Source organism: Eubalaena glacialis, chromosome 16 (assembly GCF_028564815.1).
Source record: "Eubalaena glacialis isolate mEubGla1 chromosome 16, mEubGla1.1.hap2.+ XY, whole genome shotgun sequence".
Lineage (NCBI taxonomy): Eukaryota > Metazoa > Chordata > Mammalia > Artiodactyla > Balaenidae > Eubalaena > Eubalaena glacialis.
Genome location: NC_083731.1, coordinates 68,605,302 through 68,624,712, shown reverse-complemented (window position 1 = coordinate 68,624,712; position 19,411 = coordinate 68,605,302). Strand labels below are relative to the sequence as shown.

Below are 19,411 nucleotides of genomic sequence, written 5' to 3'. Positions count from 1 at the left end.
CTCTCCCTTTCCCTTTCCCCACAAGTAACCACTAGTTTGTTCTCTATATCTGTAAGTATGCTTCTTTTTTGTTATATTCACTAGTTTGTTGTAATTTTTAGCTTCCACATGTAAGTGATATCATACAGTCTTTCTCTATCTGACTTATTTCACTTAGCATAATGCCCTCCAAGTCCTTCCAAGTTGCTGCAAATGGCGAATTTTCATTTTTTTTTTATGGCTGACTTCTAATAAATACTAGGCAATGCTATGCTTGTTTTTATCCTTGTTTTGATTGGTGTAAACATCAAAGTGTAAAAGCCACACTTACTAGATACCTCAATATATCCTCCCAGATTTCGATTAGGACTTTCTAATCCTGTCCTATTTAGCCCAGTGACTTGTGCACACTACACCACAGCAGACTCTGCCCTTACTTTCTACTTGAATGGCTTTTTCATCAGCATTGCTCAAGACACACAAATTAGATTGGAATCACCTTTTTATGCCAAACTAAGCTATCAGGAATCAGTTGTTAAAACACGGGAACTACAGCAAAGGATTCACTGTAAAATGAAGATGAATTCTGGCAGCAATATGGAGAATGAAGCAGGGTAAGGAGAGACTGGTGTCAGGGAGAACAATAAACAAGAGATGAAGAGAAGCTACACAGTACCAGTGAGTGGAAGGGCAGAGCAGCATGTGAGTACAGTAAGTGTACATATGATACTGAATTCAAGAGGGTTCTGCAGACCTAACATAACCTAGGCCCAGTGTCAGGTACTGGAGGAGAAACAAATGTGAAAAAGCTACCAGCTGTTGGAGGAGTAGGCAAGACAGACTGCTACCCAAACAAAACAGCCTCTAGAACTTCTGAGGATCCGCTGGCATTTGCCACCTTCTTTTCTATTCTTACTCCTCCTTTTCTGCCTGGCAAACTCCTTCCTGGGTCATCGCCTCTCCAGTAAAGCCAGCCCTTACTCCGGAGGCGGCTGCTCCGTCTCCCATGTTCTTTACTCATGGCTCACATACTGGAGGGTCACAGTATTCCCACAGGCACCTGCGAGGCGAGTGCTGACAGCATTGTACTAAAGAAGGAAAAGCAATCCAGTGTTACTCAATTACATTCTGCCTAATACATTCAGAGTGTCTATTACCTGTCAGGGACCACGGTAACTACTGATCTGCACTCCTTTTCAAGTTCATTAGCAAAAACTGTAAGAGAAATCTTCAGTGAAAGCAAATGAAGGCAAGACTATCAGAGAAGAAACCTGACTCAAGCAAAGGTTCTGTGGTACTGTTTCTTAAAACAGTTTTATTGAGGTGTAACTGACATACAATAGACTGCACATACTTAAAGTGTACATTTGATAAGTTTTCACATACGTACATACCTGTGAAACCATGCGATACTTGTTTCAGAAAAACCACCCAGCCTTACAACCTAGGTTCCTCCATGCTGAATTTTGTATTCCCCGTGGAGGAATCAATAAACTCAAACTGAATTTTTTTTTTTTAAGTTACTGTCTATTTCTGATCAATAATCTCAGGAACTTAAGGACACAGAAGTTTTATTTTGTACTTTTAATAGAATGATAACTATGGATATATATATTTATATAAAACTCTTCTAAATTTCATATGCTAATGAAATGTCAGTATACATTTGCAGGCAATATAACTATACACTTTAAAAAAAGAGAAACAGGGCTTCCTTGGTGGCGCAGTGGTTAAGAATCCGCCTGCCAATGCAGGGGACACAGGTGTGAGCCCTGGTCCGGGAAGATCCCACATGCCGCAGAGCAACTAAGCCCGTGGGCCACAGCTACTGAACCTGCACTCTAGAGCCCACGAGCCACAACTACTGAGGCTGCACTCAAGAGCCTACGCGCCTAGAGCCTGTGCTTCACAACAAGAGAAGCCATCACAATGAGAAGCCAGCGCACCGCAACAAAGAGTAGCCCGCGTTCACCGCAACTAGAGAAAGCCCGTGCGCAGCAATCAAAACCCAACGCAGCCAAAAATAAATAAATAAAATAAATTTATATATAAAAAAAGAAACAACTGAACAATGATAGACTAGAAATACTGCAAATATACAAAAGTAGCTTTCTTATATTCTAGCTATATAATATTTTTTAAGGGAAAGCAGTTAAAATAGCAACAAAAATATAAATACACAGGGCAACCCTTACCAAAAATGTTCAACTCTATATGAAGAAAACTACAAATTGTTACTAAAAGTATAAAGAAGGCTTGACTAAATGGAGAAAACAACTGTATTTTTGAATGGGAAGATTAAATATGCTAAGAAGCTGATTCTTCCCAAACAATTTTATAAGTTTAAAATAAAAATTTACCGGAATTTTTTGAATTTGGAAAAAAAATTGTTCTAAAATTGACATGGAAGACTGAACAGGTAAAAAGAATTAAGAAAAACATTTTCAGGGACCTAATTAAATTTAAAAGCTTTTGCACAGCAAAGGAAACCGTAAACAAAACAAAAAGACAACCTACAGACTGGGAGAATATGTTTGCAAACAATGTGATGAACAAGGGATTAATTTCTAAAATATACAAACAGCTCATACGGCTTAATATCAAAAAAATAAACAACCCAATCAAAAAATGGGCAGAACATCTAAACAGGTATTTCTCCAAAGAAGAAATACAGATGGCCAACAGGCACATGAAAAGATGCTCAATATCGCTAATTATTAGAGAAATGCAAATCAAAACTACAATGAGGTAACACTTCACACTAGCCAGAGTGGTCATCATTAAATAGTCTACAAATAATAAATGCTGGAGAGGGTGTGGAGAAAAGGGAACCCTCCTACACTGTTGGTGGGAATGTAAATTGGTGCAGCCACTATGGAAAACAGTACGGAGGTTCCTTAAAAAACTAAAAATAGAGTTACCATTATCATCCTACAATCCCACTCCTGGGCATATATTCGGAGAACACTCTAATTCAAAAGATACATGCACCCCTATGTTCACTGCAGCACTATTTACAATAGCCAAGACATGGAAGCAACCTAAGTGTCCATCAACAGATGAATGGATCAGGAAGATGTGGTATATATATACACAATGGAATATTACTCGGCCATAAAAAAAAATGCCATTTGCAGCAACATGGATGGACCTAGAGATTATCATACTTAGTGAAGTAAGTCAGATAGAGAAAGACAAATATCAAATGATACTGCCTACATGTGGAATCTAAAAATATGATACAAATGAACTTATTTAAAAAACAGAAAGAGACTCACAGACATAGAAAACAAACTTATGGTTACCAAAGGGGAAAGGGGGGTCGGGGGGAGGGATAAATTAGGAGGATGGGATTAACATATAACACTACTATATATAAAATAGATAACAAGGACCTACTGTATAGCACAGAGAACTATACTCAATGTTTTGTAATAACCTATAAAGGAAAAAAATCTGAAAAGGAATATATATATATGTGAATCACTGTGCTGTACACCTGAAACTAAAATGATATTGTAAATCAACTACACTTCAATTAAAACAAAAAACAAAAAACGAAGTCTCCCCCAGACATCCAGATCCTCTCCTTGGAGGCAACCACTGACACAATTTCTCACATATACTTCAAGATGCATTCACTGACACTTTATTTCTAAAGAAGTTGTTGGGTGGAAATGTTCTGCCTGTACTCTAGCGCTCTAATAACTGTTATCTTTGGGAGACAGCTTGTAATAGGCCACTGTTATTCTCATGGAAAAGATTAATTGTTGGTGGGGTAGTCAAGAGAGAAGAAACACCATACTTAGATTTAATCATAGTTTCCAGTAATTTTATCTCAAGATAAAGGTAAAAAGTAGAAACATAGGGGCTTCCCTGGTGGCTCAGTGGTTGGGAGTCCGCCTGCCAATGCAGGGGACACGGGTTCGAGCCCTGGCCCGGGAGGATCCCACATGCCACGGAGCAACTAAGCCCGTGCGCCACAACTACTGAGCCTGTGCTCTAGCGCCCTCGAGCCACAACTACTGAGCCCACGTGCCGCAACTACTGAAGCCCGTGTGCCTAGAGCCTGTGCTCCGCAACAAGAGAAGCCACCGCAATGAGAAGCCCGCGCACCGCAACAAAGAGTAGCCCCCACTCGCTGCAACTAGAGAAAAGCAATGAAGCAGCAACAAAGACCCAATGCAGCCAGAAACAATAAATAAATAAAATAAAAAAATAATAAAATAAATAAATTTATAAAAAAAAAAAAAAAAAGTAGAAACATAAGCCAGTGATTTAAAAAATAGACTCTTGAGATAGTTGAGATTATAGATGAAATACTGATCAGGTTAAACACAGAAATACATTGTTCTTGTCTACATACTATTTGAAGACTGTACCTCCTTGTTAATAATTCCTTATCAGCCAGACTAGTATTTGTCAAAATGTGCTCTCAGGACCACTTACATCAGAATCATCAGGCTGCCTGTTAACAATGCATATTTGTAGTCCCAACTCAAGATCTACTAAGACAAAAACTCTGGAGGCTGGGTCCTGGAATCAGCATTTTAAATAAAGTCCCCAGGTGATCTGTATACACAGGTAAAAGTTTGAGAGCAACTGGGTACTACATAAGCCCTATAAAAACAGAAACCCTGTTTTCCTTATTCATTTCAGGCATACTACCTAGGATAATGCCTGACAAAGTACGTATCCCATTATATATGTTGGCAGTTTATTGAATGTACACTGGGCCTAACTGCAGAGTATCCTGATATGCTGTCAACACTTAACGGATTTTGAAACTGCATACTTCATCCATGATAGAAATTTGAATTTGGAAATCAACAGCTTTTAGAGATCATTAAGTTGTATGACTCAGTTTCATGGCAAAGCACTTGGAAAGATGTCAGGGAATTTAATTAGCAATACTTTATTATATATCTGAATTTCAGATAGATGGTACAGTGTACCAAGGACCAAGTGATCCAAAGGAATGGTTCCAAATTCTACATATTTTCTATTTTGTGATTTACTAAACACAGTGACATCTGTCCTAACTAGTACCAGAAAAGAAGCAAAAAAGAGCATCTCAGCAACCAAAACATATGTCACAAGGCCAAGTATGACAGCTCTGGGCACTTGACTCACAGGCGAGCCCATTAGACCTTCACTCATAGTCTATTCAGTCCTCTTTTACACACATTATTCATTCTAATAGAATTTTAAAACTGGTTCCCTAGCTCACAGGAAATTAAAAACACTAAATCAGAACAAAGAGAGGGGCTGCAACTGACAGTAACACAATCAACATTACAAAATGATAGCTGCTAAGAGGGGAGTGAAGAACTACATAAAATAATCAAAAGAACTCACAAAGTACAACACTCTGTGGCCATCCTGTGAAAGGGTAAATAACCCACTCTTCTTGATGTATCTGGAGGCAGCTACCACATAATTCAAAAATAGGCATTCATGAGAAAAAACAAGTTAAAGAGAAGGCTAAATTATGTTCCCAGTAAACTTTGTGAGGTATGGATACAGGTATAATGTGTAATATATTTTAGAAAGATTTTCATTCATGAAGCTAATTTAAAAAATGTTAAAGTTACAAACTTTTAAAAACAGTTTACTAACAGCTATTTGGAAAACTATTAGAAACAACTCATCTCTCTAGAGTTCCAGGAATAAAAAAGATACTAATGCACCAGAACAACAGAGGTAATTTTCAAAACAAAATGTCCTCGAAGGGCTTCCCTGGTCACACAGCGGTTAAGAATCCACCTGTCAAGGCAGGGGACACGGGTTCGAGCCCTGGTCTGGGAAAATTCCACATGCCACAGAGCAACTAAGCCCGTGCACCACAACTACTGAGCCCGCATGCCACAACTACTGAAGCCTGCACACCACAACGAAGAGTAGCCCCGTTCGCCGCAACTAGAGAAAGCCCGCGCGCAGCAACTGAGACCCAACGCAGCCAAAAATAAATTAAAAAAATAGTCCTTGAAAAAAAGAATTTTGTTATCTCTTGTTTGACATGGTCAGCAACAGTTATTCCTATTTTCCATATTTGAAGGACTGTATAGCATATATCCTGTCATTTAGTCACCACTTAGAATCCACGTGGGGGTTATTTCTGGAAAAGTCAGGGTTCTGTATTCTATGAATTATTTTCATCTTGAAACATAATATTTTATGAAAAAGAAATATTTTAAATTTATATTACAAAAAATAGTGCTATTGAAATGCACTAAAGATAACACAAATAGAAGTATAAACTCCTAGTGAGCTGCAATAAAATGCCATATGGCATTCAATGTAATTACGTAAAAAGCATTGAAAATTCTGTGAACAACAGCACTTGGCCACCACCACACCCACCCCCTCCAAAACTGGTGTGTGTACCAGACAGTACTGGTAAACAACAGATTTGTAAATTAACTTTAAATATTTCACATTCATGTTAGCTTCATAAAGTGTATGTGTGTGTGTGTTTCTTCTATACAGCAGCATCGTGTTGGACTATGCAGTAAGGCTTTTTAAAACCTAGAAGATAGAGTGTAGTTCATAAAGTAGATTTAGTATTTTTCTTTTGAAACTACACAGAATGTTGCATATAAAAACACAAGCTTTGTAAAGTGAGCAACTCAAGGGCAAGTAAAGTGTCTGGTATATAATAGATGCTCAATGTTTACTGAATAAATGATTTTACATAAACTTGTGAAGCTTGAGCTGTGAAACCTTTGGCATTATGATGTAAAATACTGATTCTGAGGGGGAAAACTCTACTCATTCTATATTATTAACTTCACTTTCAACAGGTAATAGCATCTTTAATTCCCTGTCCAAGCTATAGTACATATAGTATGTGTCATACCAAAGACATGCCATTTTAAAGAAAAAATGATTTCTTTGAGATTTTAAAATTAACTTTGGAATATCTGTAAATTAAATATAAATGAATTCAATTTTATGAGAATTCAACAAATAAAAAAGTATTAGAACTGAACAAAGGAAAAAACCCTGTCGATCTTAAGATAAATTTCCAAAATGTAAGAGAGTAAAAAGATTATGAAAAATATTCATTCATGCAACAAATAATTATTGAACATTATCCTGTGGCAGGCACTATGCTAGGTGACAGGGATACCGTCATTAAGTCATAACTAATAATTAATAAAGATTGCCACACAATAGTAAGTGCTAAGAATACAACAAAACTGGGTGATGGTGTAGCAAGTATCGGGGAGGAGGCTATACTATTTCATAGGAGTGGTCAGGAAAGGCCTATCTCAGGAGGTAACATATGACCTGAGAACTGCATGATGGAAAGGAGGCTGACCCTTTAAGATCTGGTGAAAGACTTGTGCTTAGGCTGAAAGAGCCCTCAAATGGGACTGTTCTTGTTCCGAGGGACGAAAAAGTGGCCATTTTGGCTGCTGCCTAGGGAATGAGAGAGGAGTGTGGTAGAAGAAGAGGTTGAAGAAGCTTCAGGATCACATCACATACAGTCTGGAAGGCCAGAGCATGGAGGATTCCTGTATATTCTAAGCAGGCAAATGGTATGATCTGATCTACTCTGATGACTCTGACTGCTATGTGAAGAATGGTCTATAGGGGGAAGCAGGGAGCCACTAGTTAGGAGGCGTCTGCTATAGCAGAGGGAAGGCCAGCTTTACTAGCAAGTGCCCCGTGCAGTCACACTGCGCCTGCACTTAGAAGGGCCTTGCACTTGATTTAATGCAATGCTGTCACCATTTTGAAATTCTTAATAATTTATGAACAAGGGGCTCTATATTTCCATTTTGAAACAGGCCCTGCAAATTAGGTAGTCAGTCCTAAATATAGCTGCAGAAGGCAGCTTAGAACAGTGTAGCAGCAGGGGTGACACCCAGTAGCTCCGGGTGTGTGGTGTCGGTACAGCTGACAGACCCTGAAAATGGACTGCATGTGTCTTGTCAAGAAAAGAGGACTCAAGGACAACTCCCAGGTTTTTTATCCGAGTAACTGAGTGGAAATGGTGAAGAGTGGGGGAAGAACTGCATTAGGGGTGGGAAAAAACCAAAAATTCAATTTCTGGCATGTGAAGTTAAGATGCCTGTGCGATATCCAAGTGGTGCCATCAAGGGGAATGTTGTACATGTATGAGCATGAAGGTCAGGAGAGAGGTCTGGGATGGAGATACAAATTCTGGAGTTGCCATGTGTGCATGGTGAAAGGGGATGGGATCATTTAGCAAGATAATGTAGGGCGGAAAGAGATCAAGAGAGAAGCAGGAGCTACAAAGACTACTAAGGCAAGAGGAAAACTAAAGAGGACCACAGTAACAAAGGGAGGAGAGTGTGCCAAGGACAGAGCTATGAAGGAGACCTGGGACCTCCCTCAGAGGGAAATATGCTCAATCAGTTGATTCACTGGCTCGCCTGCCTGTTCAGTCTAACACTGAAATTCCCTACAATCAGCCCTCTGTCTAATCTGCCAGGCTGATCTACTATGTTTCCTAAAACACTCCTACTGACTTATCTCAAATTATGCTGTGCTGTTCCACCCAGAATCCCTCCCTCCCCCTCTTCATCTAGTCAAACTCTCTGACTCCCTTCTCTGGCTTAACCAAGTCAATATTGTCTGAAACCTGATATTTACTGCTTGTGCCAACCTCTCTTTCATGCCCCTGAATAACTGTGGTAAACAAACACTGCCAACAAACATTAGACGTAGAGCATGAATCAGAAGTGAATTGCTTTAAGGCCTTGATTTTAATCATGTTGGGCTATAACCTAGCTATTCTGGCTGATACGAACCTCTCAGTTATCAGCTAATTTGCTACAAAGATCTACAGGAAATTCTGCATCCCAGTAAGGAGGAAGTCCATCCTGGTAGATCCTGAAATCTGTGTAATATAATACTCGTGATTCTTCATGTAAAAGGTGATGTGACCCAAATGGTTAAGTCCTTTCTAATAACAAAAATTGTGCTTCCTGGAATATTTGTGCTTTGTAATACAAGTCACATCGTACGTACAAAGAACACAGTTTTTGGAGAATAAACTAATTTTTTCTCAAAAAAATATGATTATAAAAAATTATAATCATATAATACTCTAAATTATTATTTAGGACCCATCTATGATCCATTCCCAAAAATGAATAAGCTCTGGTTGCTTTATGTTACACTGCTTAGTATATACTAGATGCTCAATAAATATCTGTTGAGCAAATGAGTAATAAATGACACTCTGAAGCTATGAAGCATGGGGAAGTGACAGAAGTAGATAAATTAACTTGGCATGCAACAGCTTGAAAAGGCATGACTCATTGTCATCAAAGTCCTAGGCAGCCTGTGAGACAAAACCTAAGTCTCATGCCTTCCTTTCTTCATTCGACAAATATTCACTGTGCACCTACTAGGTGCCAGGCACTCTTCCAGTCATTAGAGATACACCAGTGAATAAAGCAGACAAGAAGTCTTGCCCTCATGGAACTGCATTTTAGTGGGAATACCATTCATTGGCATATTTTGTTTTGTATAAGCTTACTACTAAGCCCACATCTTTCTCCCCTGTTTTTCCCACATGTCTACTACTTTTCAGTTTGAAAAGTTTCTGCCTGAACATTATGATTATTGTTAATTCCATATTTTCAGTTTTCCTCAAATACATAACACATTACAAAAAAAGGGTTTTAGACATTCTGAGGCCTTCAAAGTCACATACAGATCAGTATACAGTATATGACAACTGTAATACTAGGGTATATTAAAGAGAACTAGATCTTCAAAATGGCACAACTACTAGTTCATCAAAAGTACTCAAAGTATTACAAATTTCACATAAACTTCACAAAAGTAAAATAATAAACTTCATAGACATAAAATCACTTAATACTCTACCTCTCTTCTACAGATATATGGAGCTTTGAAATTCAAGCAAGTTACGCTAACAAAGCTCATTTTTAAGTTGTAGAATCTGAAATTTGATTTAAAAAATCTAAACTGAAACAATGAAGCCATTATATATTTTATATATAAATCCATAAATGTTATCCTGTTGTATAATGAAATAGAACTATGGTACTAACAATATTAGTTTAAGTTGTGGGGCATCAGGGCAATGATCATCCAGTACAAGAGAGGAGAGAAAGAGAACAAGCTCCTTTCCCTTTTCCTACGGATAAGCCAGGCACCGTTTTGAAACTACAAAAGCCAGAAGAGGCAGCCTGCCACCTAACACATTGGAATCAATCAGATCTCGGTTCAAATTCCAGCTTTGCCATTTACAAACTGTGAGCTTGGGCAAATCACAACTTCTCTATGACTCAGTATGCTCATTTGTGAAAATGGAAATAAGACTAAAAAAAACCAGTAACTAAAATAAACATCTAATTAATATAAATATGAAGCCATTTAAGAGTGTGTGACCCCTAAAATCAGTTCCCCAAAGCAGTCTTTTAAAATCTGTAAACAATATCTTCTCTTTCTCTACTTATAAATTGAAAGATTCTTTTAAAAAAATCCAAGTTTTCTTTACAAATACATCCCATGGCAATTGCATTAGAGTCTCAAGCAAAAGAGATAGTATATAGGATGTTTGTAAGTCAGGTTTTCTTGTACTTTGATTGATTAACTACTAAGAATATTTAAAGCCTGATCGATCCCAAGGTTTAAATCAGTTCCTCCTAGCAATAAGTTAAAGGCTTGATTATCATTATTCCTACTGATTCAATATACTAAATGGGACCCTTGTTCCCACATAAAGGAACATGTGGTATCTTTCCTTAGTTTTCAAGTGCTTCAGGGAATCACAGACCAAGAGATGAAAATCCAGTGCCTGCAAGGACCGGGCAAGCAACTTAAATTTTAAGCCAACTGGTAAGAAAACAGGACCTGAAGGCCTGCAGCAAACCAGAGAGTATAGCTCCTTCCCAGGTTTGTCTGTTTAGCGTGTACAATGGTGCCACATGAAGGGGCACATTTGCATCAGAGACAGCAAAGATTTGTATAATTATTGTGACAATTTTCTGGCAGATGGTAGTAATGTCTTATTTAACAAAATATGTAAATTACTATGATTTTCTGACAGATACAAATAAAAACACTTGAGGAAGGATCACCTTTAAAAATTTGTACAAGGCATCATACAGACTAGGGGTGGTCCTGATCCTGCCTAAGGACATTTGGCCACTTCTGTGGGTCACATTCAGCAGCAAGTTTTAAATTCTCAGAACAGATCTCCAACAAACGCAGCTAGGCCAGATCTACCCACTTGGGCCAGGAAGCACAGATGGTTATCCTGGTGATAAGTCCCCCTGACAAACAAAAAGGCATACTTAATCTGTGTTTAGGGCCAACCTATAAATGCTATAGTTTCAATGACTTTTCTTCCTTTCTCGTGAAAAAATGTGCCTACTCAAATACCTTGAACAGGTTAACCTGATGGCTATTATTTCACATTTAGTAAGAAAAGGTTTAAAATCAAATGCCCAGTTTGACTTAGGCCCATTCACTCTTAAAATATATTCAGAATTGATAGAATAAAAAAGATTAGAGCAGGATAAAAAGTAAATAGATGCGTAAAGACAGCATTACTAAGAGGAAAATAGATGAAAAAAGGAGATGCTGGGATAATAAAGATAAACTTTCCATACTTGACAGTTTTGCCTAAGGTTTAGCCCTGTTGATTTTCAATTGTGAGTGAACAAAGAGAAATTGTGTACTGAGGTATTTTTATCCTGCAAAGCTGTGAGGCTTTGTAGAAACACCACCACATGCCAGTACTGTTTCTCAGGACCTGTAATTTGAATCTTAAATACAGCTAAATGCATTTTTAAAAGAGTACTGATCCTGGAGAGATTCATTAATTAAGGTACACTGTAAGTTCTTAACTTTAAAGTACTGATTTTTGGTCAATTACTCTACTAGCATTTATTGAACATAAAGCTGTTGGAACAAACATGAATGAGATTATAGACCCTGACCTCAAGGAGCTCACTATCTAGTAGAGATATAAACAAAAGTAATAAAAGTAGAATGAAAAGCAAAATGTGATTAGTGGTTTATTAGAAAAAGTATAAGCAGGAGCTTGGTGGAATGGTACTTATCTTGGGTGGAGAGAAACAGTTGTGCAGGTTGACATTTGAGCTGAATCTTAAAGGATGAACAGGAGTCTGGAAAGCAGGAAAGCAAGGAAAGAGCACAGCAGCCAGTGGGACATGAAAGCACATGGGGAAGGCTGAAAATGACTGGTTTTGCTCTAGTGCACACTTGAGCCGGAATGGCAGCAGAGTAAGAAGGGGTGAGAAGCCCCGGAACACCAAGACAGCGGGCAGAAGAGGTGGGGAATTCCAAAGACAAGCTATGTTTAGGGTGAGACAACAGTACCCAGATACTGAAAAAAATCCCTCTCCTCCTGCAATCTTAAGGTAAAAGTATCTGAGGACTTGAAAGAAGGATTATATAGAACCTTTGTTTGTTGTTTAATTATGCCAATGGTTTAATTTTTTAATATATCAATATATTCCTGATAAGTTTTTATAATCATTTGGGAAATCCTTATTTCATCAGAATAGTAAATCTTTAGGAGCAGTCTACAGCTCAAGGGCTGTGGGGACAGCTGCTATGGCTCTTCAAAGGGAAAAGGGACATCTTTACTGTCAATCTCCCTAAGAAGTCTTTCTTACACCAGGAATGCCCTGGCAATCCAGTGGTTAGGGCTCAGTGCTCTCACTGCCGAGAGCATGCGTTTGATCCCTGGTCAGGAAACTGAAATCCCACAAGCCTCACAGTGTGGGGGGAAAAAAAAATCCATTATTGGGACTTTCCTGGTGGCGCAGTGGTTAAGAAACCGCCTGCCAATGCAGGGGACATGGGTTCAAGCCCCAGTCCGGGAAGATCCCACATGCCGCGGAGCAACTAAGCCCGTGCACCACAACTACTGAGCCTGCGCTCTAGAGCCCGTGAGCCACAACTACTGAGCCCACATGTCACAACTACTGAAGCCTGCACGCCTAGAGCCTGTGCTCCGCAACAAGAGAAGCCACCGCAATGAGTAGCCCCCGCTCACCGCAACTAGAGAAAGCTTGCACGCAGCATTGAAGACCCAACGCAGCCATTAATTAATTAATTAATTAATTAGTTAGTTAGTTAAAAACCAAAAAAAAAAGCAAACAAAAAAACACAAATAGGGACTTCCCTGGTGGCGCAGTGGTTGGGAATCCGCCTGCCAATGCAGGGGACATGGGTTCGAGCCCTGGTCCGGGACGATCCCACATGCCACGGAGCAACTAAGTGCGCCACAACTACTGAAGCCCGCGCGCCTAGAGCCCGAGCTCTGCAGCAGGGGAGGTCACCACAATGAGAAGCCTGTGCACCGCAACGAAGACCCAACGCAGCCAAAAATAAATAAATAATTAAAAAAAAAAAACCACACACAAATATTTCCTGACTACCTGCTACATGTCATGAACTATTCTAGACACTTGGGGGTATGCGTGTGTGTATCAGTGAACAAAATAGGTGCACACACACACAAAACAAAACAAAAAACAAACTATGGGAGCTTAAACTGCACTAGGGCAAAGCTGGTAATAAATATAGTAAATAAATTACATTAGGTGATATGTGCTATTGAAAAAAATACAAGCATAGAAGGAAATAGGGTGGTCAGGGTACGCCTTATTGAAAAAGTAGAATTTGGGAAGAGACTTGAAAGAGGCGAGGAGGTGAGCCATGCAGCTATCTGGAGAAAGCGTGTTGCAGGTAGGAAAGAACATCCAGTGTGAAGACCCTCATATGGAAGTGTGCCTGTGCTCGTGGACTGTTATGAGATCAGTGTGGATGGAGCAGAGTGAGTGAGGGGGAGGGAAGCAGGAGGTTCGAATGGGGAGAAGGGGAACAGAATGGTAGGGAGATCATGTAGGTCCCTGTATACAATTATAAGGACTTGGATTTTATTCTGAGTAATACAGGAAGCATTGAAAGTGACATGTGAGCAGAGGAACGGCACAACTTGACAGGTTTTAAAAGAACTGCTCTGGCTACTGTGCTGACAGTAGACTCCAGTGGGGCAAGGGTGGAAGCAGGAACTCTGCTAGGAGGCTATCGCCGTGATCCAGGTGAGAAACAATGGCAGATCATGTGGGTGGTGAGAAACGGTCAGACTGCAGATATAATATATCTGTATAATATTTTGAAGGTACAGTCAGTAAGATTTTTCTGACACATTGGATGTGCGGTGTGAGAGAGGAGTCAAGAATGCAACCAAGGTATATGGATTGAGAAAAGGGGGAGGACAGAGTTGGCATGAGCTCAGATGAGAACGAATGCTGGTGGAGCAGGTTTGAGAGGCAAGACTGGGAGTTCAGTTTTTGACATATTTGAAATGTCTACTGGACATCCAACCAGGCTTTTGGATATTTAGGTTCAGAGTTCAAAAAACGGCTGGAGCTTCTGCTTGTTCTGCCCCAAACAAACCCTGCGTTCCAGGCTTGCAGAACTACACACAGGTCCCTGATGTCTTCCCTGGGTCTCTGTACCTACATGTCTCTCTGTGTAGAAAGTGTTCTTACTCATGTCTTTTTCCACTTGGTCAAAAAAAATCTCAGCCTTCAAGACTTATGTCATATAGCATCTATTTTATGAAACTCACATAATTATCATCTCCTGAATCACCCTGTTTCCTCAAGTCACTGAAGTAACTGAAATATATAATGGCTGGTCTTTTAGCATACTCCAAAAGGCTAAACAATTTTAATGCCTTTTTTGGTAAGGAAAAAGCAGCCATTTCATAAACACAGCAGGTGACTTGCCTGATCTCATCATCGGAAATTTTTAGAAACTTTTAAAGAAAATTAAGACCACAGGAAAATATCTTGGCAAGCAGCTGAGTAATCAGATTTTGCATTTTCCAATTTCAGTAGTTATTTGAAGAAAAATTCTCAAAAGGACTTGTATTATATAATAAACTTTATAGGCCAAAAACAAAGAGAAACATCTGCCTGTGTTCCAAAGTTATTTACTGTTATAAAAATTTTTCATTTTGATTGTCATTCTTTTACTTGCCCTGGGGAGGCATTGAAATTAGAGGAATTATTGTACAAAGCCAGTCTCTTTGTTTCATTCCCAGGAGACAGACTTCCAATCTAATTGAGAAAAGGGGAAAATTTTTTTAAATGTGAAACTGAGAGCTGATCCAGCTCAGCCAGTTTGGATATCCATAGGGGCTGCTGCTGTCACTTGAAATTGTCCTCCCAACTACCAGTTCTGAGCAGCTACAATCTTCTAAAATGTAAGTTCCATGAGGGTAGAGATTTTTATTTGTTTTGTTCACTACTATTTCACATAGTAAGTGCTGGGTAAATGAAAAAATGTGTAATTCTAAACTCCATGGGGTTGAAATACATTCAATATAAACTATAAAGCAAGTACAATAAATACATTTCTTCCGGGTTTAAAAAATTGTTGACTCTTTGAAAGTCACAAAGTTTGAAGTATCAAGAATTCGCGATCATAATCTTTAAATATTAATTACAAAAGGTTAACCACATACTAAAGTGGGGAGGAGGGACCCCGAAGCAGAATCTCTAACAAAGTAATAAGTTTCTAAAAAGTTCTTTGTAGATTAAGAGAAAAGGATGGTATTCTAGCAACTAACTATACTTGCTTTTTAGTGTATAGTATTTTAGATACATATTCATCATGGGAAAATTATAGCCCTTGAAAATAAAATAGTACAAAGATCTTATTACATGTCTTTGGAGAATCAAGATTTATACGGACAACTAGAAAAAGACGTTGAAAAAATTTGATTCCAGGTTATATTAACACAGTAGCTTAATATACCCCAAATTAACAGCCCAGGTTCTGAAAGTTCTTTTGCCAAAGAAACTCTTACTTGAGTTTTTTAAAAATTGAGGTATAACTGACATACAACATTATATTAGTTTCAGGTGTACAAGATAACAATTCAATAACTGTATACATTGGGAAATGATCACCACAATAAGACTAGTTAACTTCCACCAGCATAGGTAGTTAAAAAATTTTTTTTGTCTTGGGATGAGAACTTTCGGGATGTATTCTCTCAGCAACTTTCAAATGTGCAATAAAGTATTATTAACTATAGTAACCATGTTGCACATGACATCCTCATGACATTTATTTTATAACTGGAAGTTTGTTCTTACTTGGTTTTAAAACCAAACAACCTTTGAAGAAAACACTTTCAACAATAACCACAGTTTTCATGCAGTCTACAGACAATCTAATATATGTATTTCAATTCCAAAAAAGAAATATCAGGTATTATTTTAAAGTTAAAAAACACCAACCTCTTTAATCTCATGTAGTTTTCACTGGCAGCAGGTCGGCATTCAGCTCTTTGTACCACTATTCCTTCCAGTGCAAGCTTATCTTGAATGGAAAGACAAAAATTAACAAATGTATTCAGAAATAACATTTATCATGTTCAAGACTGTATTTTGACATACCAACCAAGGTAACAGTGATTACAATCAAATATAGCTAATAATAAAAATCAAGGAAAGAAAAGGAATATTTTTAAGTTTACAGTAATATCATTGGTCAGAATAGAGAAAAACCTTATTCTTGGCTAGTAAAAAACTGGGCTCCTGTCAGGTTTATTTATTGGGCTGCTGCAGCCCCTTGCCAATAACAGCTTTTATACACTTAGCTCTTCCTAAAGAGAGTGGCTTAAAAGGGCATAAAAATCAAGTAAAAATTTGAAGGGTGTGGCAGCTATATCATCTTTGGCAGAGAAGTAAGTTCTGAAAACACAGCTAGCCTAAAGTACTAAATCAAAAATTCATACACACATGTATATGCATGCATGGGCACACACACACATATGTGCAAAAAAGAAAATTCTAGAACACACGGTGACTAGAACAGCTAGCTTAGAAAATACTGTGAAACTATGCAGGTCCTTGCTTGGGTTATACTGTGTACCAGTTCTGCCTGCCAGTTGCTGACTTCTATTTTCCAGCAAAATGATTAATATGGATGTGTCTAAACTAGAGCTTTAACTGCTATGAATATCTGTCCAAACAGAAGGGCAATTTTTCCCACCATTAGTAAGAATTCTTATGGTGACCCTGACACAAAATTCAAGAGAAAACAAAAGTTAGCACCTACTGAGTGCCTACTAGGCACCAAGTCACTTTAAGACCTCATCTTATTTGATAACGCATGTATGACTGACCCACGATGGTACCTGCTTTACTGCAGTCTGGAAATGTATGACTATGGTTAGGAACAGTTATGGTTCAGTCATATTTCCGGGAGAATTCACCCAGGTTTCCGGTAGAGATTCAGGAACTCCTCTGGCTCATCAGCAATGCATTTATGACCCATCTTTTCAGGGCGAATGACCTCATGCATTCCACAAACATTAACTAAATGCCTACAACGTGAAGGGAACCGTCTAGGCATTGCAGAATCGAAGATGACTGAAATACAGTACTGTCTTCAAGAAGCATACAGTTCACTGGAGGAACAGATAAATTGACCAAAACATAGAATGCAGATAGAACCATGCCCACATGATTTATGTTAGAAAATTTTTCTTATGGTGACCTTTCTCTATTTTGCCTCCAAAATCTAGGAACTCCTTATATAGCCCCTAAGTACTAATACACACAGTAACTCGATAGTTCAATGTAAAATATGCAAACAAACCGCAAGTAGAGGCTGACAGATGACTGCAAAGAGCAATGATGAGAAGCACGTCTACCTTACACCAAAATATGCCAGGAAGGAAATAATAAGAAGGCCGCAATTATTTTATATTAAATTTAAGTTTAAATATCTAAAAGTAATTTCCTCTTATTAATGAGTTTAGTAAGATTAAAATTTGAATTTTCTTAAAGCAAAAACAAATATTATATTTGAGCGTGCCTCTCCACTGAAGCTGACAGTTGTATCTAGAAAAATTCTTGCCATAACAATAACAAGATTTGGGAAAGATTCCAATCTATAGTGTCTTAAATGCATGAGAAAAGTTCACTTTTTAAACATAAATTAATCCTTTTTAAAAAGCAAAATAGGGGCTTCCCTGGTGGCGCAGTGGTTGAGAATCCGCCTGCCAATGCAGGGGACACGGGTTCGAGCCCTGGTCTGGGAGGATCCCGCGTGCCGGGGAGCGGCTGGGCCCGTGAGCCACAATTGCTGAGCCTGTGCGTCTGGAGCCTGTGCTCCACAACAAGAGAGGCCGCGATGGTGAGAGGCCCGCGCACCACGATGAAGAGTGGCCCCCGCTTGCCACAACTAGAGGAAGCCCTTGCACAGAAACGAAGACCCAACACAGCCATAAAAATAATAATAAAAAAAAATAAAATAAAATAAAAATCTGTATTTAAAAAAAAAAAAAGCAAAATAGATCTGGAATACTGTCTCTGAAAATAATTTAGTTACATATCCAGGTGTTTACTAATGCTGAATATTAAAAAGCTACCTTTCAATACCACCTGTGAATGTTCCCCACTTATTTATCTGTGCCTACTCCTGGTGGACAGGATGATTTTAATTTCTAGTTAAATGTTTCTGCTGTCAACGTTGCACACATAATACCTGAAAGGGTTAAAAGCATCCAAAGCACCTGCCCATTTCAACTTGGCCACCACTCATCACTCTTCTTCAATCAAGGTCACTCACACAAAGCAGTAAAATTCACTTCCCCAAACCATGATTTCCTGTCCATCATATCCCCTTTTCAAATCTACAATAGCCTTCAAATGCCTCAAATGAAAAGTCTTCATCAGCAGCAATGAAAACTTCTACCAATTGGCTGCTCTTAAATAACCGCACATCTCTGTTAACTCTTTGCCCTTCCCGCTCTCTTCCTAAATAAGTTTTTTAAAAACCAATTTACTTATAATACAGCCCCCTAAGCAAGATTTAAAGGTGTCACACACTTTTTAAAGCCTCACAGGAACATGTTTTCATATTCTTTCCACTAAACCATGCTTCTATTCTTCTCCAAAACATTGCTTAAGATTTCAGGGGAAAGCTATTAAATATCGCATTTTAAGGCATTTGAAAGCACCCACTTGCACACCACTGCTGTTAATTACAGATCATATTCATTAATACAGGAATCCTGACTTAAAACTACTTTGTTGGCCCAGTTTGAAAGAATGTAAATACTTGAAATATAATCTTTTTATTGCTCATATATTTATCAAATATTTACTAAGTGCCTTTATGTAAAAGATAATGCAAAAACACATCAGGAATAACAAAGATAAATGAAACTTGGCTCCTGCCCTCAAGGAGTAGAGTCTAGTGCAGCCATTCACAAACGTGTGGCATATATGCCTGAAAAGTAGCGAGGAATCCCAAAGAACCTTTTATGTGGGTTTACTACTGATATTGATTATACTAGCAACTAAAACTGAAAAATGTTTAGAAAATCAGAGTGAAAAAGGCAACAAGGCTTGGT

The 19,411-nt window shown here is 38.5% G+C and overlaps 1 protein-coding gene across 1 annotated transcript in view; it reads right to left on the bottom strand.

Moving 5' to 3' along the window:
- Positions 1 to 19,411, bottom strand: part of GTF2F2 (general transcription factor IIF subunit 2) — a 143,882-nt gene that overhangs the window by 42,398 nt on the left and 82,073 nt on the right. The window contains exon 5 of the mRNA XM_061170685.1: positions 16,284 to 16,365. Coding sequence (XP_061026668.1) covers positions 16,284 to 16,365 — 82 coding nt within the window. The remainder of the gene's footprint in view (positions 1 to 16,283; positions 16,366 to 19,411) is intronic.